We start from the raw sequence: 23,161 nt of genomic DNA, 5'->3' as shown, positions 1-23,161 counted from the left end.
GACCATCACCCCCCCCCGCCCAGCGTGGGCTCTGCGACAGCTCCTGCGGCCAACTCCCATCTCTCTGCCACGCCCCATGGGCTGCACCCAGCCCCCACGCACCAGGAGGCGGCGAGTGGTGCAAACGCAGCCCAGAGGACTCGGGAGGAGCAGGGGGCGGCTGTGCAGCCGGTGGGAAGGGGCAGTTTCCCCTTCCAAGTGCTGCTCCTCTCCGGCTGCGTGTTGGCCCCCTGCTCCTCCGGCGTCCTCCAGCCAGCCCTCGTGTGGCTCCTCCCCAGCTGCGCCTATTGCCTGCTCTTCTGAGGCCAGGCCGTCCTTACCCATCGGCAGAATACCCAGCTGTGTAGGGCACCTGAAAATCTGGGGCACCGCCGGGTCTTAATGTCCATCCCCCTGCCCATCGCGTCCTACCCCGGCCCGGGTCCAGTTACCCTCAAAGGGACACAGCCTGCCAGATCGCTGACCCTGGGCAAGAGCCAGGCACGTGGTCACAAAGCCAGTTCACAGGCATGTGCCAACCCGGGCACAGACTGCATCTGAATTGACGAGGGGATGCTGCCTGGAAGGCCCTGGCAGCGGAGGAGGGTGGGAGAGTGTCCGCCCGTCGCGCTGGCCCAGAGCTCAGGCCGAGGCGGCCTCGCAGACAGCGGATTCAGGCGAGCACGGCTCAGTGGCAAGAGGCGCTAGAGCGGCAGCTGCTAGAGAAACCTCCCCGAGCAGCGCGGGGGGGAGGCCGGAACCCCTCTGCGCGTCTCCGAATCGCCAAGGCCAGAGACCGACCCCTCCCTGCCGTGCCCACGTCCTCAGCTGGGCTACACGGGCGGAGATCCAGTGAGGTCCATAGAGCGGGGCCCACTCCCACAGCAGATCTGGCCAGCTGCTGGAGGGGAGCGGAGGGACGCCAGGGGGGGTAAAAGTTTCCATTGCTCCACCTTCCTTATTTTTCTTCATTGCAATCCTGGCCATGACGGGCGTCTGCACTGGCCCTTGAAGGGTAAAACCCAGCCCCGGGAGAGGGCGGAGAGCAAAGCTGGCAGCTGGGGCTGCTCCTGGCAATGAGGGCCCAGCTGGGCCTACACAAAGAAGGGCTCCTGGAGGGAGGAAAGGAAACTCTTGCTCTGGCTGGGAAGCAGAGGGGACCCGGCTGCCAGGGAAGCTGGAGTTTCCCTTGGCCTGGCCTGACTCCCAGGCTGCAGGGCCTGAAGCGAGGCCTCTGGGCTCTAGGGGGGCAGCCTGGAGAGGCAACGGGGCAGCAGGTCTGCCCCTTGCCAGCGCTGAGTGGCCGTTGCAGTTTGCCCCTGAGATACGGGGCTAGATGAAGACTGGCCATGGGCCACTGAGGTGGGTACAGGGGATTGGGGTTCCCTGGGAGGGGAGGACCCCAGAGTACAGAGCCTGATAAACACCCCCCGGCAGGGGGCTGAGAGACACTGGGGGGGCACTGCCGGAGGGCCATGTCCTGAAGGGGGCGCTGCGGGTTGGGCGCTGAAGCAAGGAGGGAGGACACGGGGAGACACGTGCCTGAGGGAGGTGCCCTGCAGGCTAACGAGTTAAGTCCCAGGGCTACCAGCAGGAGGCGATGTGGCAGTGAGTGTCTGCCCTGTGACTTGGCCTAGTGACAGAAAGTGTGTGTGTGTGTGTGTGTTGGGGAGAGTAGCACGGGGTGGGGGTGTGTGTGTGTGTTGGGGGGAGTAGCACGGGGTGGGGGTGTGTGTGTGTGTTGGGGGGAGTAGCACGGGGTGGGGGTGTGTGTGTGTTGGGGGGAGTAGCACGGGGTGGGGGGTGTGTGTGTGTTGGGGGGAGTAGCACGGGGTGGGGGGGTGTGTGTGTTGGGGGGAGTAGCACGGGGTGGGGGGCGTGTGTGTGTGTTGGGGGGAGTAGCACATGGTGGGGGGGTGTTGTGGGGGAGGCGACTGGAATTCCTTTCCCTGTCAGTTCTGAAACAGCTATGGGAACACCGCGCACGAGCTGTTCCTCTTGACAAGGGATGCGGGCCGGTTACAGCCGCTCTTCTGGCAAACAGGCCGCAGGCAGCCCGAGCGTGTTCTCCCCCTGTCCTTGTTAGGTTTCCCCAAGCCACTGGCCACACCTCGTGCTGCGTAAAGCCTGCTGTTTTTCATGAGCTAAGTATGTAACGAGCCCCTTGACTCATGCTGAAGTCACCAGCAGAGCCCTGCAGCAGCCGGCTGCTCTTCAAAACAATCAACACGCGAGGCGCGGTAACTGCAAGTAACCTTTGCAAAGTCCCCCCCCTCCGGCCTAACCCCCGAGTGACCGGCACTTGCCAGGGCTGGGGACAGGCCTCATGGGGCTGCACTTCCTGACACTCCCCCCGCCCCCTGCAGCGACCAGGCGAGAGCTAGAAGGTGAGGGTTTCCTGCGGCGCTGAGCCGGGGCGCTGGGATTCTCCCATGCGGGGCTCGGGGATTGGAACCAGATGTGCACCTCTTCCCCCCAGAGCCACGGGAAACCCAGGCAGAAGGCGGAGCAGGATCTAAGGCTGGCAGTGACTGAGCTGCCCGGTGGGACTATCGGGAGAGAGACCAAGCCCACAAGGAAAGCAGAACTGCCGGCGTGGGAGAGACGCCGCCAGACTGACCTTGTCTACGCCATGCCGGGGGGAAGTGCCGACGCAGCAACCCACAACCAGCACTTCAGGGCAGGATCGTGTGGAACGGGGGAGCAGTGGGAAAAAGCCTCAGGCAAATAGTTCCTAAGCATGCGAAGCCCAGCCTGGCTGGCATGCGGGACCCTGCTGTGTTTGCTTTCCTCAAACAGAGGGGCCACCAGGCAGGACAGCCAAGAGCTAAGGGCTATCCGAGGAGGCTGCCTAGAGCCAGCCCAAGATCGAGGTGCCACCTACATCCCACGACCGCCCAACGTGGACTGGGACATGTGAACGCTGGCGACCGGGCAGCCTGGTTCGTGGCTGCACCAGCGTCCACGTCCGCACGTCATACACGGCCCCAGCCGCAGGGGAGAGGCAGCGGGGGCCGGAGAGGGGCCGTAGCCCAGGAGACTTGTACTCTCAATTCACGGAGGCAGAAAAAGAGGTGACTGGCTCGTCTCTGTCCTTCCCCACTGCTGAGCCGGGCTGGTGTGAGGGCTGGGCCAGGCTGGGCCATTCCCCGGCTCCTGCCAACCCTGGACCACACCTGCTTCCCCGGGAAAGAGCCGCTGCTGTGTTCAGCCGTCAGGAACAAACACAGGACAGAGCACAACGGCTGCGGCTTCCTCTGTCTTTATACCAGCGTGTCCTTGGCCCGGGAGGCCGGTCAGCTGCGGCTCTCGGTGCCGTGGGGCGGGTTGCACCGGGGCCGGACGGAGCTCTCGAGTGCATGTGTCCCAGCGGTCACAGCCGGCCCTGGAGCACATGCCCCTGAGACGAAGCCCCGCAGCCTATTAATTGGGCAGCCGCTTCCTGCCAAGCCTCACCGTGCGCGTCGGCCTCGGGAGAGATCAAACCTTCCAGGGCAGCTGGGTCGGGCCGCTAGCCCGGGGGAGGGGGGGGAATCGCTCGTCCTCCAGTCTGAGCACAATCGACTGCACAAAGCTGCCGAGGCCGGGCCCTAGCAACAGCCCCCGTGCACTGCGCTGCGCAGCATCGAGGCGAGGAATTCCCTGTGCGATTCTCGCAGTCCACGCCGGGGCAGCCCCACCCTCCCGCCGCGGTGAGCGGCTCCCTGCAGGAGGCCGGTGTTTCGGGGAGGAGGGTCAATGCTCCTCTGCATTGAAATGTAGCGAGTGGCTACAAAAGACCCGGGGGCCCGCTGATGGCAGGCATGGGGCGTCTGCCCGGGCCGGGGTGTCTTTCGGCGAGGGGAGGTTAATGCTGGTGTCTGTCCGGGCAGGCCTCCGCCACGGAGCACGTGTGTGCGCGGCTGGGAGAGGGCACAGGGCTGTGTGGTGGAGGGGGATTAGGGATGTGAAAATCCTGTTTAAAAAGGGAACCAGTGAAACTCTGCTCAAGCAGTTCCTGAGATCTCACAGCAGGGCTGCGCTGGCCGAGCTGGGCCGCTGGGTAACCGGGCGCCCTGGTAAGCAGCATGCCGGTGAGGCGAATGCTTCCCCCGTAACAGATTAACCCTTTCCCTCCCTAGTGCAGAGGTGTGTGCTCACTGATGCAGATGTGCATGCGGAAACTTTTTTCAAGCCACAGGAGAGTCACGGGAAGGGGTGGGCAGGCTGAGCTTGGCTGCACACAGCTGGGGCCCTTCGCATCGATCATGTCTAGTGCACTGGGCGGCAGGGCAGGGCGCTCACCAGCAAGATGGGAGCCAAGTGCGCCAGAGCGGAAATGCATCTGCTTGGAAACCGTCCAAAGAGCCGGGAGCCGAGGCAGCGCTCAGAAGAGCAAACAGGGGGCGGCTCAAGAGGAAGAGTCGGAGACCTGGCAGGGCAAGGATGGGCCCAGGCTGCGGGAAGCAGCGTTTCCTGTCCTGGGCTGCTCAGGGGAGATTCAAATGCCGCCCAGGTGATTAGCAGAGCGCCCACAGCCAGGCGTTGTCTGTGGGTGGTGCACGGCCTCACATGCCTTGGCGCACATGGAAAATTTGTTCTGCACACGGAGGGAAAAGCTTAGAGGGAACAGTGGGGGTGGGGAGGGGTAATACTGTGTTTTTTAAAACAAGACACGAGAAATGGACACAGTATTCCACTGCTGTCCTGGAAAGGAATGTGCCTTGTGCCCGGGGTTCACGTGTGCTCAGTCGCCAGGCACCGGGTGTCCTGGGGCGACGGACGGGATGTCTCCCTCACTGGGCAGCAGCCAAGGGCAAGTGAGCGGTGGATCACGGGGCGGCTGGGTGCTGCGCCAACCCACCTCTCTGCACCTTCTCCTCAGGGCGCCCAGGCGAGCGTGGCCGGAGCCGGCTGCCTGGTCCGTTCCCAGTGAGACTTTGCTGACGTTTCACGGCCGAGCCCCGGGGGCCTCCCGTGCGCCAGACAGCGCCCAGGGCGGCTTCCCTCTGATCTCACATGACGGGAGCCGCTCCAAGCGCCCTGTTTGCTTAGCGGACGTGAACTGCTGAGCCATCAAAGCCAGGACACAGGGCTGGAGACAGCGCTGAGACAACAGGGTCACCCTCGGCTGTGGCTCCATTGTGCCCCATGGCATGTGACTAAGCCCTACCGACAAGGGCTGTGTGTGCAGCGCCACAAGCCCTGCACGCAGGAGCCGACAGCCCCGGGCCCCTCCGGCAGGGCAAAGGAGAGCGCGGGCCAGCGAACCAGCCCTGGGGCGTCGCTCAGACAGCCTCCTGCCCCGAATCCCACGCTGGCTGCCTGATGGGCCTCTGAGCCACGTCCCAGCTCACCTGCCTGGAGCTGCTCTCTGTAAGGCCGGGCTGAGAAGAGCCAACGCCTGTGTCCGACAAGGGGAGGGAGGCTCACACCGGTCATGAGAACTGCACTCCCCCGGGGGACAGGAACTGGAAGGAGGATGTGAGTATAAGGCGGTCAGAGCCCTTTCCAAGGCGTGGTCATCGTAGGGGGTGGTAGCTCCTAGTGGTCTCAGCCAAGCGCAGGGCCCCCGTGTGGGAAGTATTGTGCAGACACGCAAACCCGGCTCTGCACCCCTCAGAGTGGGGGACAAGGTGCGCTGTTATCCCTGTGCTACTGAGGGGAAACTGAGGCACAGAGCTTGCTGGGGGTCTCGCAGGGAATCTGTGGCAGAGGTGGGAACTGGCAGGGGGCTCTCAAGTCCTAGTGTAGCTCTTCACGCCAAGACCACCCTCCCATCAGGCTCCTTGTGACCATCTGCAAACCAGGCAGGCAAGAAGAGGTGGGAAGTTCTCCGCATTGCTGGGCCCACCAGTAGCAGGTGCTGAGATGCTGACACAGGCAGATCACGAGCAATATACAAACCTCAGCCTCTCTGGCACACTGTTGGCCTTCTCCAGACAGGACTCAGGAAACGAGCCCGCGCAGGGCTCAGACACCTCGTTAGGCAGTGCCTCCTATGTAAACCCTTCCCCCTCGCATGCTGATCTCCCCACGTACACACGAGCAGGGAGATCGTCATGGCCAAGAAACTGGGCCCAGGGCGTCACTCTCCCCTGCATGGCTGGGACAGAACACGCCCATAAGACTCCCACAATCGCTAGTAAACACACGGCCGTGCCAGGAGCTTCCATTCATGAAACCGAAGCCAAAGGTTTCCTGCTTCACGGAGCCCTCCCCCTTTTCCTCTGGGAACCCCAGAACGCGGAGGAGCGGGGGGTGGGGGGATGTCACCCGGCTGCTGAGGCAGCTGCACGTTTTAACCAGCTCTAAGAGGCCGGGGATGGACAATAGCAGGGGAGAGGGGCAGGATCACACAACTGGCCACTGGGATCCGTTTACACACACACGACGTCCCACGGTTCCGTGTTTTCCTTGCGCGTGGCCCTCTGCCCTCCCGGTGGCAATGGCACCGTAGACACCACCGGCCCTGACGAGTCGTCATCCCCCATTATTTCTGCTTCCGTGTGTCATGCCTGCCAGCGCACAGGGGGCCTGACGGACGGGGGCAGGTTCGCAGAGGCCGCCTTCACGCCCAGCTCGACACGGTCCCTGCCAGGGTGCGCCTGTGTTTCCGGGCACAAGCGCCTGAAACTGACGAACGAGAGACCTGGGACATCGGCATGGCCTCCCGCCCCTGGGCAGGATGGGACGGGGGGCCTCGTTAACACCTCCGCAGAGGAATGACTCCAGCTTCCTGTGCGAAAGCCACCCACTCTCAGAGGAGCAATCCAGCAGCAGCTCTTGGCTCTGGCCGCTGGGCTGGGCTGGGCTGCTCTTGTTTGCTACTAGACCTCCCTGGCAGCTTTGCGCTGGGATGGAAGTCAGCCCTGGACAGAGAGCCAGGCACAGGCCGGCTGCAGGCCCCTCTGCCCAGGGCGTGCTCCCTTGGTTAGTTATTACTCGCATGGTAACGGCACCGGCTCGGTCGGGGCCTCCCCCCGCTAGGACAGTGTGTCAGAGCCGGCCCTGCCCAGCAGCTGTCTGGCACGTCCCGCCGGCCCCGGCCATCGCCCCTCGTGCTCCGTGAACTGCCCCTGGCTGAGGGACACAAGGGCCCCTTGCCAGGAGCCCACAGGCTGCCCCGAATGTGCAGCAGCTCTTGCCCCCCAGCACGGGCCACGGGCCCCATGGTTCAGCTCCCGTCACCAGGGAGCTCAGCACATGGGCTCCTGGTGCCTTGGCCAAGAGAAGGGGTTGCAAACAGGGCCAAGCTCCCGGGAGCCTGCCCTGCCCGCGGCTTGGGCCCCGTTACCTCTCCTGCGTCTGGCCTCCTGCTTTTCTTAACAACCGAAACCAGGGCTCTGCCTGGTCTCAGCTTCCTTCCACAGGAACCAAGTTCTCTGTTTATACAGCCAGGCCTCCCTATAAACAAGGAAGCCTTAAAAAAAACAAACCCTCTGAAGTTTATCCCTCAAAGGTCACTTGGCAGCACCCACCCAGGAACCCATCTCTCAGCTAGTCCCAGGGGTTGGGGGGCGGGGGGGACATGCAGAGGGGCTGAGCTGGCACAACACCGTTCGAGACTCAAACCCGGGCTCAGCCGCCCCCACGCCGCGCCGAGAGGAGGTGAACCCGCACAGGCCGGGACATGACACCGAGGCCGTTTCAGCTGACGCTGCTGAATGCTCCAACTTGGCCCAGCACCGAATGGCCGGGGAGTGAGCTGGGCCATAGCTGGGCTCAAACGCTTCCTCCTGAGAGCCAGCCACAGGCGCTTCCCTTCCCAGCCAGCACGGGCGAGCGAAAACAACGGAGCCAGCCATTTACTGCAAATGCCACGGGGGGTTAATGGGAAAGGCACAGGAACATAAGAACGGCCAGGATGAGTCAGAGCAAAGGCCCATCCGGCCCAGTGTCCTGTCGGCCGACAGTGGCCAGTGCCAAGTGCCCCAAAGGGAGGGAACTGAACATGAATTCATCACGTGATCTCTCCCCTGTCACCCATTTCCAGCCTCTGACATAGGCTAATAGTCATTGATAGACCTAACCTCCACAAATTTATCTAGCTCTTTTTTGAACCCTGTTAAAGTCCTGGTCTGCACAACCTCCTCTGGCAAGGAGTTCCACAGGTTGACTGCGGAGAAGTACTTCCTCTAGTTTGTTTTAAATCTGCTACCTGTTCTTTTCATTGGGCGACCCCTAGTTCTGATCTTGTGGGAGCAGGTAAATCACTTTTCCTTATTCACTTTCTCCCCACCAACCATGACTTTACAGACCTCGATCCTATCCCCGCGTCGTCTCCTCTTTTCTAAGCAGAAAAGTTCCCGTCTTTTTCATCTCTCTCCACATGGCAACTGTTCCATGAGACCTGGGCCAGAGCAATGCTTTATCGGCCTCCTCTAGACATGAGAATGGGGGGAGAAGGGAGGGAGGGCGAAGGTGGATTACGGACGTTCTCCCGGCCTGTGTAAAGGGAAGACTCGTGCGGCTGGGAGTCCTCTCTCTGCTGGTCACTCACTGCTCCAGATTCCCGTGTTCCCGTCTTCAGCAGGAGACCAGATACCCCTGGGCCTGGAAACGTTCCCGGGGGGGGGGGGGGGAAGGGGGACTCCACTCCTTTCTGCTGCAGGATTGGCCAGAGGACTTGAGTGAACTAGCCAACCAGGGGGCAGCTTCTGTATCAGCAGGGACTTGGACGAGAAGATGCCACTCTTGTGAGAGGCGCCTTTCACGAGGAAACCTCCCTCAGCTCCTTTCACTGTCCAGCCAGCGGGCTGCCCACAGGGACGGACGCTGCACGGGCACTGCTGTAGCAGAGACAAGCCGCTGTCCCGTCCCGCGTCGCCGGGGGCTGCTGGGAGGAAGTTCTCATCCGGCAGTGCAAACCAGGCCATCCCCTTCCACGCCCACGTCCTGCCCAGCATTCCCATGCCTGCTTGGCACAGACCGGTCAACGTCCCGGCCCACCAGGGCCCACGAGAGAGACTCATGCAGGCCAGAAGCGGCAGCCTCCTCGTCTGCCTGGCGTCGGCTCGCCACTCCCAGGGGCTGCAGAGCGTATGGAAAGCTCAGGCCTTTGTTCACCAGCTCCCGAGGGGCAAGACCCCCGGCCTCACGCGGGCCGCCTCGCCTGCAGAATCCCTCCTCTGTGCCGCTTGCAGGGACACGAATCCGCTGCGTGCGCCCAACTTCGGGGGCCAGGGAGATTCCTTGAAGAGGAATCTGGAAAAACACCTCCCACTTCGCTTCATGCGTCGGGGAACGGCCGGGGCAGCGTGGACAACTACAGTGATTCCTGCCGCCTGGGCTCTCTGCGAAACATCTGCACATGCCACATCTGGTTGCAGCCCAGGAAACCCTGCCCAAGTGGCAACACCTGCGTGCAGGACAGGCGAAGGAGGGTGCATTGCTCCACGTCCGTCTGCGCAGCCCGGAGCACGCTTTCTCCACAGGGGGCTTGTGGGGCCTCTTGAGATGCTGCCGCGCTTGGGCAGGGACTAGAGTTACACCCTCGCCCATGCGGCTGGCCAAGGGCTGAGGACTGTTCCCTTGGTCTCAGTTTTCAGCGTAATTAACTTCCTATGGAAAGCAGCCGGCGTCCTTCGGGAGCAGCAGGCAGGGATTTGCACAGGCACCTCTGGCAGCGAGGTGCACGTTCAGCGGTGGGGGGCTCATCCGCGACCCCCCGTTCCCTCCGGAGCAAGCCCTGCCAGCCCACGGCAGGGAGCACGGCCGCCCGCAAGCCAGAGCGAGCCGGGCTGGAGCGCCAGGGGAAGGCCTGGCTTTCGTCATTCTCAGCAGGGCCGGCATTTCTGTTTGTTACTCACGGCACCTGCTTGTTATAGCCCGCCCCGGGCAGCCACGGAGCTGCACAGCCGGAGAAGAGGGGGCCACGTATTCCCGCCCGGCTCCCTTCTCTGGGGCTCTCCACCCTGCTCTGCCCCTGCCCCAGAGAAGTGTCTCCGTGCGCAGGGGCCAGCGACAGCACTTCAGCTGCAGACCCCAACTCCTGAGGGCTCCCGGCGCTGGCCAGCCCAGCCAGTGACCCCCCCGTCTGGCTCTTTTACGCCTCCTGTGATGGGGGGAAGCAACCCCGCATTGGGCAAGAGGCCCCGAGTAGGGGGAGGAGGGCGGAGAGGCAGGAGTGCTCCGGAGACGGCGGTAGGGAGCCGCCACAGACTCACCCCAGACGCTGGCCGAGGCAGGCGCCCCGGCAGGACGCGCTGAAGCACAGGACAGCCGGGGAGCAGGGAAGGGAGAGGAGAGGATCCTGGAAGATGCCGGCGCATGCGCCTCCGGGAGAGGGGGCTGCTGCCAGCGTCCGCGCAGCTGCACCCGGTGGTAGCCCCATGGGTGGGGGGCGGGGCCAAGGTAGCTGGGAAAATGGAGGGACGTGCAGAGGAAGGGGGGGCTATAAGAGGAGCCCTCCTGGCAAGGTGGGGGAGGTACGGGAGGAGCAAGAAGCCGGAGAGAGGCGGCAACGGGGAGGGTGTCCCGAAAAGCCCTTTGGCATCCTGGAGGAAGGGCAGGTGACAGGTGGGGGAGCGGAGGAAGTGACCCAGGGCGGGCAGCTGGGAACCTGCCTGCGGGCTGGTGCGTTACGGCAAACGGCCCTGCCAGCCAGTGGGTGAGACGTGCTCCCCACCTTAGGGCTCTGGGTCGGGACTGGAGAGAGGGCGGGCCCAGGTCCCCCTCAGACTCCTCCTTGCCCCGGAGGGGCGCGGAATTGAAGGTGCGTGAGGGCAATTAACTGGGGGCTGTTCGGTGGCCGGGGTCGCGAGACTTTGATGGGACACGGACCCCGGACACCTCCCTCCACTGGCCAAAGCCTCACTCGCTAGACAAGCCGCCGCGCGTTGGGTTCTCCCTCGCTGTGGCGTCTGCGATCGCAGCAAGTGGCGAACTCCGCGTTCTGGCACTGGGGGCGTCCGGACACCCCCGCACATGCACCCACTCCTTTCAGTCCTGCGGGGGCGGAGCACAGGGCCCCCTTGCCCTGCCGCATGGCCAGGAGCAGGCGGGGGGACTGATTTCTTGTGGTTCAAGTCCAGGCACCGCTTGCGTAAGCAGCTTCCACCCTTTCCCTTAGGATCACTGTGTGAGCAGGGGCTGTCGTCTCACCGCATCCCTCCCTGCCTCCTTGCGGTGCAGGGGGCCTGGGAGCTCTTCACACGGCCACGGGGTTTCACTGACGCTGCAGCAGAATGTCCAGCCTCCACAAGGTTATCTTTTTGGGGGTGAAGGGGGGAGGGGCTTTGAAGAGGCCGAAATCCTGGATCCGGCGCGTGCTGCGTTTCCCGGCTGCGGTTCACACTTCCTAGGCCAGCTGGACAGCTCCAGAATTGATATTTGCAAACCCAGAGCCAGCGGCCCCTCCCGAGTGAGCCACAGAGAGGTCCTAAGACAGGATAGGAGGTTCTCCTCCCCCCCAGAGCCACGCCTGCTGGTTTCCTCCCCAGCACAGTGACTGGCACCAGGCTGACGCGCAGCCACGACCGGTGTCTGATCTTTCTGGAGTGCCTGGGACATCTTCACCCAGCATCTCCCGCACGCATGTAGGAGCCTCCAGCCCACATATGGGCATGTGGCTGCCTGTCGTGAGCTTACACTGCGTCCTCCTGCCTGGGCCGCCAGAAACCTGCACCTGGCAATCCAGGAGGAAGGGAGGGTCATTGACTCCAGACCACGCCTTGTCGGGACGGTGGTCACACCCCACAGTGGCTCACTGAGCCGTGGCCGCAGGGGCTGCCAGGCGGATATCAAGGGAGAAGGAGGGCTGGGCCGGGGTGGGTCCCAGCACAAAGGCAGGCCAGGAGGAATACAGAAAGCCTCAACGTGCAGCTCCGGCCAGCCACACCGGCCTGTGGCAGTGCCAGTCAGCCCTGCTCCCTGTTAGCCAGTTAGAGCCAGAACCGGGCGTTTCTAAATCCAGCCTGGCCAGCGCCAGGTAGACCCAGAACCAAGCAGCATTTGTCTCGCTGGCCAGCTGCTCATCTCGTGGCCACCCATTGGGATTCTGGAATCAGAGCGGGGATTTCCAGTGCGTAGTTGGGACTTGAAATATCGGTTAACCGAATAGTCGGTGAAGCTCATGAGTTCTCATCGGTTACTTGACTGTTCTATAGTCCCTGGGGGCGGGGATGGTGGCTAATGCGCTCCGGCCCCACTCCAGGGGCGTGCAGGGAGCCCGGTTCGGGATCTGGTCCATGAGGGAGCCAGTTTCAAAACCAGCTCCCCTTGTGAATGGCTGCCTGTCGCCCTGCAGGGAGGCAGCAGACCCTGTCCAGGCGGGTTTGAGCTCTCAGACTTGGCACAAGCTGGAACTGAGCAGGGCCGGCTGCCTGCTTGGCTCCTACTACACTTGAAATGCGGAGCTGCAGCAGGGGTAGGTTGTGGACTGAAACTGAGCTAGGCTGCCGGCCAGCCTGCTAAAAATGTCCTGGTGTGTGCGGGAGGGGGGAAATGCGTGTAGTTTATAGCACTAACCTATACGCTGCTGCTTATCGGTTAATGGGTTAATCGGCTCCTCTAGTACATCCCTAGTGTGTACCGCGAGGTCCGAGGGGCAGCAGCACCGGGCTGGCTCTCCTGAGCACCACAGCCCTGCCGGGGGCAAGAGAAGGGGGTTTCTGCAGTAATCGGAGCAGATGTGGCCCAGGAGACCAGCAGGGATGTGCAGAGCCCAGGCACGGTTCTCACAGTCCCGCTCCGTCCTTGAACAGGGGTCACCTGGCTCATCACCCTACAGGTGTGAGTTGGGGTCCATGCCCTGCTGGGATGTGTAGGAGGGCCGGGATCCTCCAACTGGCTCTCCAGCAGGTCATGACGGTAAGGGAATAGCTGGGCTGTAGGGATTAAACCAACGGGCACAGAAAAGATTCAAGTACTGCCTGGCACGCAGGCCGTGCTCTACGGAGCCTGTGATCTCCCAGGCGCGGCTCCCGTGCCCGCCTGTCTCTGGGATGTACGTTTACGGCACTACACACCGAGCGCAGGGACAGGCATCCTGGGGCCGGTGACCAATGCACGTGTGTGAGCTGCCCGGCCAGCGACCTCCCGAGACGCAGCCAACGAATCCGCCGGCAGACTCTGATTCGGACGGGCTGGACGCAGGGCCAGTGGCCATGCCCCCGGTGGCACGAAAAGCCGGGGAACGGCCGTGGTGTCGCTCCTGGGGAGAAGCCAGTACAGTGTGGGAAACAGCTGCCTTGCAGAATTCACACCTAGGGTGCAGGGAGCATGTGCTCTGGGGTGACAGGTGACCCCCATCTATCAGGATTGGCTCTGGGGTGACAGGTGACCCCCATCTATCAGGATTGGCTCTGGGGTGACAGGTGACCCCCATCTATCAGGATTGGCTTCTCTGGCCCAGGGCAGGCGCAGAGGCCGCCAAGTGTGACACAGTGAACCCAGCTTCCCCGCAACGCTACATGGCTTGGGAGCTAAAACTGGTGGGAGCCAAAACGGACGCGCTAGTGCGTCGGAAACCGCTCCCGGGAGCCAGGTTTGATCGCAGCTGTTTGGGACGCTGCCCCGGCCTGTGGGCAGCTCTTGCTGGAGCCGTGCCGGGAGGGAGGGCAGCTGGGGTTGCAAACGAGGGCGCCCCTAGCCCAAGCCACAGCAAGCCAGCCCCCCCCAGCCTCCTTCCCACGCGGGGGGGGCGGGTTTGGCTCCCAGCTCAGCCCCTCGGACTTGCTGCCCCAACCTGGGGGCTGCGGGCTGGGGGCGCCAAGGCCCGGGCATGAACCCCGGGGGCCCCGCAGCCGGTCACTTCCCACGTGGCTCGTTCGGGGCTCGGCTCAGCCGGGGCCACCAGGAGCCGCCGGGGCCAGGCTGGGGACGCGCCCGCGGATGGAGGATCCCTGGGGGGCGGCTCCTTCTCTCTGCGCCGCCCGGCCCCATCCCCGCGGGACAAGCGGCCCCGGGCCCCGCGCCAGGCTCCCGCACGGTCCCTGCCCGGCCGGAGCCGGGGACACCCCGAGCCCCGGGACCCCGCGCAGCCCGGCCCGCGCCCCGTACCTGGCTGGCGGCCTGCGCGGCGGTGGCGAGCAGCCAGAGGCGCAGCGCGGCGCGCCCGAGCGGCCCCATGGCCGGGAGCCCGGAGCCCGGCGGCCGCTGCAGCCAGTCGCGCTCCGCCGCCTCGTGGGCTCTGCGCCGCCCTGCCCCGGCCAGGCGGCTCCGTCGGGCCGCGGGGGGAGGAGCCGCGAGTGACAGCCCCGGCCCCGCCGCCCCCGCCGCGCCCAGCCCGGCCCCGGCTGCCCAGCCCGGCTCTCACCGCGGCGCCTCCTGGGGCCCCCGCCCGGCCAGTGTCCCCGTCCCCAGTGTCCCTGCGCCCTGCGCCCTGGGGCCCCTGCGGCCCGTGTCCCCAGTGTCCCTGCGCCCTGCGCCCTGGGGCCCCTGCGGCCCGTGTCCCCAGTGTCCCTGCGCCCTGGGTCCCCTGCAGCCCGTGTCCCCAGTGTCCCTGCGCCCTGGGTCCCCTGCAGCCCGTGTCCCCAGTGTCCCTGCGCCCTGGGTCCCCTGCGGCCCGTGTCCCCAGTGTCCCTGCGCCCTGGGTCCCCTGCAGCCCGTGTCCCCAGTGTCCCTGCGCCCTGGGTCCCCTGCAGCCCGTGTCCCCAGTGTCCCTGCGCCCTGCGCCCTGGGTCCCCTGCCGCCCGTGTCCCCAGTGTCCCTGCGCCCTGCGTCCCCTGCCGCCCATGTCCCCAGTGTCCCTGCCCCCTGAGTCCCCTGCGGCCCGTGTCCCCAGTGTCCCTGCCCCCTGAGTCCCCTGCAGCCCGTGTCCCCAGTGTCCCTGCGCCCTGGGGCCCCTGCGGCCCGTGTCCCCAGTGTCCCTGCGCCCTGGGGCCCCTGCGGCCCGTGTCCCCAGTGTCCCTGCCCCCTGAGTCCCCTGCAGCCCGTGTCCCCAGTGTCCCTGCGCCCTGGGGCCCCTGCCGCCCATGTCCCCAGTGTCCCTGCCCCCTGAGGCCCCTGCAGCCCGTGTCCCCAGTGTCCCTGCGCCCTGGGTCCCCTGCAGCCCATGTCCCCAGTGTCCCTGCCCCCTGAGTCCCCTGCACCCCATGTCCCCAGTGTCCCTGCGCCCTGAGTCCCCTGCAGCCCGTGTCCCCAGTGTCCCTGCGCCCTGCGCCCTGGGTCCCCTGCCGCCCATGTCACCAGTGTCCCTGCGCCCTGGGTCCCCTGCCGCCCGTGTCCCCAGTGTCCCTGCGCCCTGGGTCCCCTGCAGCCCGTGTCCCCAGTGTCCCTGCGCCCTGCGCCCTGGGTCCCCTGCCGCCCGTGTCCCCAGTGTCCCTGCGCCCTGGGTCCCTTGCGGCCCGTGTCCCCAGTGTCCCTGCGCCCTGGGTCCCTTGCGGCCCGTGTCCCCAGTGTCAACTCCGCCCTGGGTCCCCTGCAGCCCATGTCCCCAGTGTCCCTGCCCCCTGCGCCCTGGGTCCCCTGCGGCCCGTGTCCCCAGTGTCCCTGCGCCCTGGGTCCCCTGCAACCCGTGTCCCCAGTGTCCCTGCGCCCTGGGTCCCCTGCCGCCCATGTCCCCAGTGTCCCTGCGCCCTGGGTCCCCTGCAGCCCATGTCCCCAGTGTCCCTGCGCCTCTGCGCCCTGGGTCCCCAGTGTCCCTGCGCCCTGCGCCCTGCGCCCTGGGTCCCCTGCCGCCCATGTCCCCAGTGTCCCTGCGCCCTGGGTCCCCTGCCGCCCATGTCCCCAGTGTCCCTGCGCCCTGGGTCCCCTGCCGCCCATGTCCCCAGTGTCCCTGCGCCCTGGGTCCCCTGCCGCCCATGTCCCCAGTGTCCCTGCGCCCTGAGTCCCCTGCCGCCCATGTCCCCAGTGTCCCTGCGCCCTGAGTCCCCTGCCGCCCATGTCCCCAGTGTCCCTGCGCCCTGTGTCCCCTGCAGCCCATGTCCCCAGTGTCCCTGCGCCCTAGGTCCCCTGTAGAGAATAAGCCAGAGAATATCTAATTGCCTCTAGATCAATCCATGGGACACCTGCTTCTTGAACACTGCGGGCAGATGTGGTGACCTCATCTCAAAAAAGCTACACTGGCTTTGGAAAAGGTTCAGAGAAGCAGGGCTGCATTATGACTTTCGTGGGCCCTAGGCACTTTTGCCTTCATGGGCTCTCCCACCATAATAATATCAATATTAAAAATTATTTTTGATATAACTTTAAATACTTAAACATTTTTTTTCTGTTTTAGGCAAAATATAATAGATTATCGTGGGCTCTAAAAGTTTCATTTTTTTCTGATGTGAGAAAGAAATTAAAACATTTTTATGGGCCCCTAAAAGTATCGTGGGCCCTAGGCACTGTGCCTAATGGATAAGTTGGCCCTGCAGAGAAGGGCAACAAAAATGAGTCGTGGTTTGGAACAGGTGCCCTAGGAGGAGAGATTCATAAAACGGGGACTTTCCAGCTTAGAAAAGAGGAAACTAAGCGGGGGCGGGAGGATTTGGGGGGGGGGGGGTCTATACAACCATGGCTGGTGTGGAGAGAATGAATAAGGAAAAGTTATTTACTTTTCCCATAACGCAAGAACTAGCCATGGAGCGACGGGCTTTTCCACACCAGCCAGCATCGGAGCGAGGCTCTGCCAAGAAGTGTCACAAGTGCAGGTTTTGCAAGCCAGGTACTTTGTAAAATAGCTTATGTGCCTCATTCTGTCAGCTGCTTAGGCAGGTGTCTAACTTCAACCCTGACTACACATATGCTCCAAATTACACACCTGCTGGCTGGAGTCTTAAACTATTTACTGGTTGGTACAGGGTGATTTTAAGCAATTTATTTTGTTTCCTGAGAATATTTATAGCAATGTATTGTACCAGGCTTCTTTATTTAACTAATACTGGGGCTTTTGCATTTTTACCATGGTACCTCATCTGTTCCCGTTTTTCCTCACTGCAGACAGCCAGCTTTGGTAGTGCCAAACAGCAATGTAGAGAATAATAATAATAGACTGATGATACTTTGCATGTATCTACCACTTCATCCACAGGCTACTTTAAAAATTGGCAATAAGCTTGGGTTTATTAACATCCTCATTAATGACACGGTAGAGGGGGCAAATGGCACTTTAATTAAATTATAGTCAACATTGCTCCTGACAAGTAATTTGTGCTTTTAGATAAAATCAGGAAATGAATATTCTAAAAGATTTAGACTGCCATCTAGTGACTTCTTCATTCATTTGTACTTTGCAGTTGTAATTTTTTTTTTTTGGTCTCAACAACTTATATATGTATATATATATATTTGGAAATGATGGGTTAGAACACTGACTATTTTTCAAAACTAGATTTTTTTTGGGGGGGAGGCAAATTAAAAATGTTCTCGTTTTCAATAAAAGCCCAAACTGACATTTTTATTTTTTTCCTCACATCCTCCTATTTTCTTGTCTTCCTTTGAAGAAAGAAAAAAGAAAGAAAGCCAGTTTTGAAACAATTTTTTCAATACACATTTTGAATGCGGGACAAAGTACTCCTTTTTGAAATCTGCAGATTTAAAAAGCCCTATTTGCTTTGCAAAAACTCCAATTTTTTGACCAGCTCCAAATGTCATTCCAAAATTATGGGTATAACAAAGAAACCACTAGGTCTGCCTTTTATAATGTGCAGAGTTCAATGATGGGACAGTTGATGGTGAAAATCAGGTGGAAATTAAAATGAGGCTTCTTTATGCATTTTGCTGTGCGGCCTTCTAGTGTGACCTCCAGAGAAGACATTGATGTTGTACAGGCAGTCCCCAGGTTACGTACAAGATAGGGACTGTAGGTTTGTTCTTAAGTTGAATTTGTATGTAAGTCGGAACTGGCGTCCAGATTCAGCCGCTGCTGAAACTGACCAACGGCTGACTACAGGGAGCCTGAGGCAAAGTTGCTCTGCCCTGGGCTTCCTGGAATCAGCCACTGATCAGTTTCAACAGTGGCTGAATTTGGACACCTGGGACAGAGCAGCTGGGGCGCTGCCGGGTTGGTCCCGCAGCACCACTCCTCGGCGCTACTGGACCAACCCGGCAGCACCCCAGCTGCTCTGCCCCAGGCGTCCCCAAGTTAGCCGCTGCTGAAACTGACCAGCGCTGACTACAGGAAGACCGAGGCAGAGTTGCTCTGCCCCGGGCTTCCTGGAATCAGCCGCTGATCAGTTTCAGCAGCGGCTGACTTGTGGACACCTGGGGTAGAGCAGCTGGGGTGCTGCTGGGTTGGTCCCTGCGGCACTGAGGTGCGGCGCTGCGGGGACCTACCCGGCAGCGCCCCAGCTGCTCTGTCCCAGGCGTCCAAATTCAGCCGCTGTTGAAACTGATCAGTAGCTGATTCCAGGAAGTCCAGGGCAGAGCAACTCTGCCTCAGGCTTCCTGTAGTCAGCCGCTGGTCAGTTTCAGCAGCGGCTGAATCTGGACGCCAGTTCCAACTTACATACAAATTTAAATTTAAATATCCCAGGCTTCATTTGCATCTTGCCGGGTGCCGCCATTTTTAAATCCCTGTTAGTGTGGACTCCGTGCCCGCAGCTACACGCGGCACGGAGTAGGTAATTCATGTAGCCGCGGGCACGGAGTCCGCACTAACGGGGATTTAAAAATGGCGGCACCCGGCAAAATGCAAATGAAGCCCGGGATATGGAGGGGCTTATGTGCCCACAGAGATATCTGCCTACTCCTCTCTCTTCTTGCCAGCACATACGGTGCCTTTCAGGAGAGAAGAGGCTTGGAGTGCCGATGTCGTGGTCAGTTCCATTTGGCTGTAATAACTTCTACCTTCAATCTCTGTGAGGTGGCAGTTGACTATGTTATTCATGTGTATGCTGAGCTGGGGCACAGTGTTGCTTTGCAACTCTTTTCAGCAGATGCTGTGTTCCGTGCCGGGGTGGCTGCCTTTCTGTAGCGGGTCTAGTGATTCCTGCCCTGTGTAGCATGGGAAATTCCTTGGGATGAGAAGTGCTTTATAAATGCGAGATTGGTTTATGTGTTTATCTAGGAGACCGCCACAAGCGATGAGACGAGCAATCTCCTTCCACAGAGCAGGCAAAGGCACTGGATCAGCAACAGGGCACCTGGTCCTTTCATACCTGGTGGAGGTAACATCCAGGCGATGCTGTGAAGATTGAAAGTCTGACTGGACTCAAACAGGAATGAGATAAGTTCCTGCAGGATAGGCCCTCAGTGGCTATTAGCCATTCTGGTCAGGGACATACCTGTGCTCTGGCTGACCTTAAACCTCCAACTGTCAGGCGCTGGGACTGGACGATCACTAGAAACGGCCCCGTTCTGCCCATTCCTCTCAAGTGTCTGGCGCTGGCCTCTGTCTGAAGGTCAGTATCTTATGTTCAGCAAGTGGCGATGGAGGATCTTGCGTCCAGCTACAGCTCTTTAAAGAGCATGCTGGATTGGCTGCTCTAGTTGTACCAGGGTTTTACAGGGAGTGGGTCTGTGTCTGGCAATGCCACATCCACAGTGTGCCATCTAGTGGCTTTTGTCCAGAACAGTCAAGAGCCCAACAATCAATCCAGAGAAACACAGAAATAAGGGCTAGCAATACGCCAAGTCCTCTTCCACTACTGCAGGATTATCCAGTCCAATATTCCATCACTGACGCAGTGGAGCATCCCTTTGGAAAGCCACCCCACGGCCTAATAAATCTTGCTTGAAGAAATGGCTCTTGGAATTTAGAGAACACTGGTCTCAAGTGATTTGCTACTCCAGCCCTACCTGCCTTTTTGCTGTTTGCAAAGTTCTGCATATTTGTTCCTTTGAATCTTTCCTTTTCAGTCACTCCCTCATCCCTTGAGCATTTGCTTCCCTTTTTTCCTGAATGCTTTTCAATTTGTCTAGACGAGTGAATGCTTTATTTACGGGCACCCTATTCAGGGCACCCCAGATGAAGAATGTCTTTGACCCCTTTTTACTAAATGTTTGAATACCTTATTTGTATTGCATTTGTAGCCCATGTTATGACTTTGAAGCACAATATGCACGTATGATTTATCACTATCATGTAAGAGTGAAAATTAGCACACTCGGATCTGTATTTATTCATGTATTTGTTTCCTCAAGTTTCCAGAAGCTTTTTAATTTTAAGAATGACTGAAATGTAACATCAAGGAATTGACCTGTGCATTGACATTTGATGGACAGGTATCAATGGTGTTTCCTATACTTGAGCTCCGGAAGGTTTCCTTGGAGGAAAACAGTATTAGGGAGAGCAAAATCTATATTTTGCAGTGTTTAGACAGCACGTATTAAGCATGGCAAAAGAAGGAACAGTATTTCTTGTCTATTGTTGCATCGATAGGGGTTCGACACATATCTCTGGTGCCTCATTAAATATGTTCTTTATTAAACACTACTTATCTGCTTCAAATCCTAAAATACAAGTATAAGTGCACAATTGCACAATAAAACACAGTTCACAATATCACAGCTGGACTCTCACTTCACTTCAGTTTGTTTTTGTATCTCACTGACTGACTGGCAATGCCCTGCCCCTCATGTGTGAGGGCATGGCTGGCAGCACCCTAAGAGGCTGAAGGAACGGTCGTTATTAGAAACTCTGGAAGGTTCCACAAGATTCTATAAAGGTCCGGAACATTCTAGAAGGTTAGTGAAAAATGAGTCCCCCTACAGAATTCCTGAAAATGTTACCTCAAACCAGGGGGGACGACAGCTTTTGTGGGCCCCGGCACAAGGTTTGGGGAGGCCGCACCTCTGTACTTCCAAATGGGAAGGGGCAGAGCTGGAACAGCCAGCCCCCAGCACCACCCAGACGGTGGCACTGACCCCCCAAGCCCCAGAGCTCCAGCCGCAATTTAAAGGCATCCACAGCTCCAGCCGCTGTCATGGTCACAGTCGCAGCAGCTGGGCGCCTCGGGCCCCTTTGAATTGCCAGGCCCTGGGCCTGCTTCAAATATTCTGTTTTGTCTTTTAACAGCATCCTGAACCTTGTGCCTCCCCTCCCCCCCCAAATTGGGATTGCCTGGCCCTACATTTGGTCCTGGCTTCACTAGTGCCCTGTAGAAAGAGACTATCACCTCCCTGGTGTGTGCTGTGATGCAAATGACTTTTTTAGCCATGGTAAGGGCATTGCAAGTCTGTAGCTAATCTGCGAGTTCTATCTGCCTGTCTCTCACTGTTAGGCCTCCGTCCGGTAAATACGCACGTGCATTTTTAATTTCAGGAATGTGAGCGCTCCCATGGAAACCAGCGTGTGAAGATGTGTACAGATCTGTACCATGGGGTTTGGTGTTTTCCAAGTATTTCCCTCCACTGTCGGATGTCCAGTTCGGTGTGGTCTGTCCCTGCGCGTATTAGTGTCATTTCTGACTTGGTCTTTGTCGCGTTCAGACCTCTCCCTGCTTATTACCCTAAACAAACAGCGTGGCCGCGCTCTTTACCCTCCTTTCCCACGTCGCTAAGGAAGGTTTTAATTAGGACCAAGCGTAACATAACTGTTTGTGGGGTATCACACTGGACCAAGGGCTCAGTCAGCACGGAGCTGCAGCCATGGGACATTCTCAGGGGCACACACATGGGATTGGATGTGGCCCACCGTGGCGGTGCTGGAACCATTTTTAGGATGGAGATGCTGAGCTGCACCCCTCCCCCCTGCCTTGCCTCATCTCTGCTCCTCGCCACCCGTGGCTGGGGCCACAGTGAGGGACAGCTGCAAAGCCCAGGTGCCGGGCGGATGATTAGGCCCCCAGGTCCTGCAGTCAGGCCCGGTCTTTGGGCAAGGCGAGCGAGATGGTTGCCCTGGGCCCTGCGTATTCAGGGCCCTGCGCTGCCCAGCTCCCGGCCCCGCCCACCCAGCCGGGAGCCGTGCTGCCATGTGGCTCAGCGTGCTGCCTTGGGCCCCGCACACTCTTTGGCCGGGCCTGCCTGCAGTGGAGCCCCTGGTTGTTGGGGTCCCAGGTTAGCAATGGAGCCTGCCAGGCTGCCAGCTGCAACCCCCTAGAGCTGGTGCACCTGCTGCACCCCGACTTCCCACCCCTCTGTCCCACGGTGATAAATAGGTTGAGAACCCTGCACTGGACACATATCGCATCGCGTGCATTGCTCTTCATCATTGCCCTTTGCTTCTGAACGTTGCACAGACTCTCATACCGCGGCGATAGGGGTTCCGTGGAAATCTGAATTAGACTGGCGGGTGTGTGCTGTGTCCACTACTTTGCTGCAGAACTATTTGGTGTTTTTAAAGGTGGTTTTTTTTTGGAGTCCATGTGACACCCTCCTCTCTCCTTTACACCCCTCCCCCACACCCTTTCATCTGACTGTGATTTCTCATGTTTAGAGACGTGGCAAGACAGCAATCTATGCCCATCCGCACACCCTGCCGAATGGCGTGCTCTAGGAATACACTTAGGCTATGTCTACACTCGCGGCTTCTTGCGCCAAAAATATGCAAATGAGGCTAAGAGTGGAATATCGCCAAGCCTCATTTGCATACCTAATGAGCCACCATTTTTGCAGAAGAGGCTCTTGCGCCAGAAGGAGCTGTCTACACTGCCCCTTCTTGCGCAAAAAACCCCTCTTGCGCAATGCCGTTATTCCTGAAAATAATTGGCGTAATGGCATTGCGCAAGAGGGGGCAGTGTAGACAGCTCCTTCTGGTGCAAGAGCCTCTTTCAAGCAGAATCCCAGCCCATCGGGGAGGCCCCTGGCTAGGCACTGGGAGCAATTCAAGCTGAGGGCTGATAAATTGTCCTGAGGTGTATGTCTGTGTAAGTGGGGGGATGGGCCTGCTAGCGTGAGGAACATTCCTGCCTTCTCTATGCCCTGGTGGAAAGGGGTCTGTGTTCCCACTCCTGCTTCCTTTACCCAACGCTCTCCCTGACCTTGAGGGGCCCTCTTGCTCCTGCTCTCTGACATGGCAGAGCCCTCGTAGCCCCACACGGCTGTGCCCTGGATGGCTCACGCAGGGCAGGGTTGGGTGTCCCGGCTCCAGGCTGCTTCTCTGCACTGGAAGCTTCTTTGGCCACTGAGCATTACAAGGGGAATAGAGTTCACTGACCAGCCATCCATTTACAAAAAGAATAAGGGGAAATGGGGCAGTTAAAGGAAAACCTGTTGCCCCATTCTGGGCACTGGGATGTCCCACAAAGCTCCTCTGGAATGTCAGGGCAGGGCACCGTCTGTTCTTAGGCCCCGGCTGTGCTGGGGGTCGGACACTAGCTCTGGCGCTGGCCACATGCCTTCAGGCACTACGTGGCAGGACCCTTCTTCCCAGCATCAGCCCCCCGCCCTCCAT

The 23,161-nt window shown here is 60.0% G+C and overlaps 1 protein-coding gene across 2 annotated transcripts in view; it reads right to left on the bottom strand.

Moving 5' to 3' along the window:
- The window catches only part of OLFML2A (olfactomedin like 2A), a 31,891-nt gene extending 17,750 nt beyond the window's left edge, over window positions 1-14,141 (bottom strand). The window contains exon 1 of one of the 2 annotated variants that reach the window (XM_075905680.1): window positions 13,963-14,141. In XM_075905680.1, the coding sequence (XP_075761795.1) occupies window positions 13,963-14,031 (69 nt within the window). In that variant the 5' untranslated portion in view covers window positions 14,032-14,141. The remainder of the gene's footprint in view (window positions 1-13,962) is intronic. The other variant, XM_075905681.1, reaches the window with a different exon arrangement.
- Between the last annotated feature and the right edge of the window lie 9,020 nt (window positions 14,142-23,161).

This window comes from Pelodiscus sinensis, chromosome 22 (genome assembly GCF_049634645.1).
Source record: "Pelodiscus sinensis isolate JC-2024 chromosome 22, ASM4963464v1, whole genome shotgun sequence".
In the NCBI taxonomy this organism is placed as follows: domain Eukaryota; kingdom Metazoa; phylum Chordata; order Testudines; family Trionychidae; genus Pelodiscus; species Pelodiscus sinensis.
This window is presented reverse-complemented; position numbering and strand designations above follow the sequence as displayed.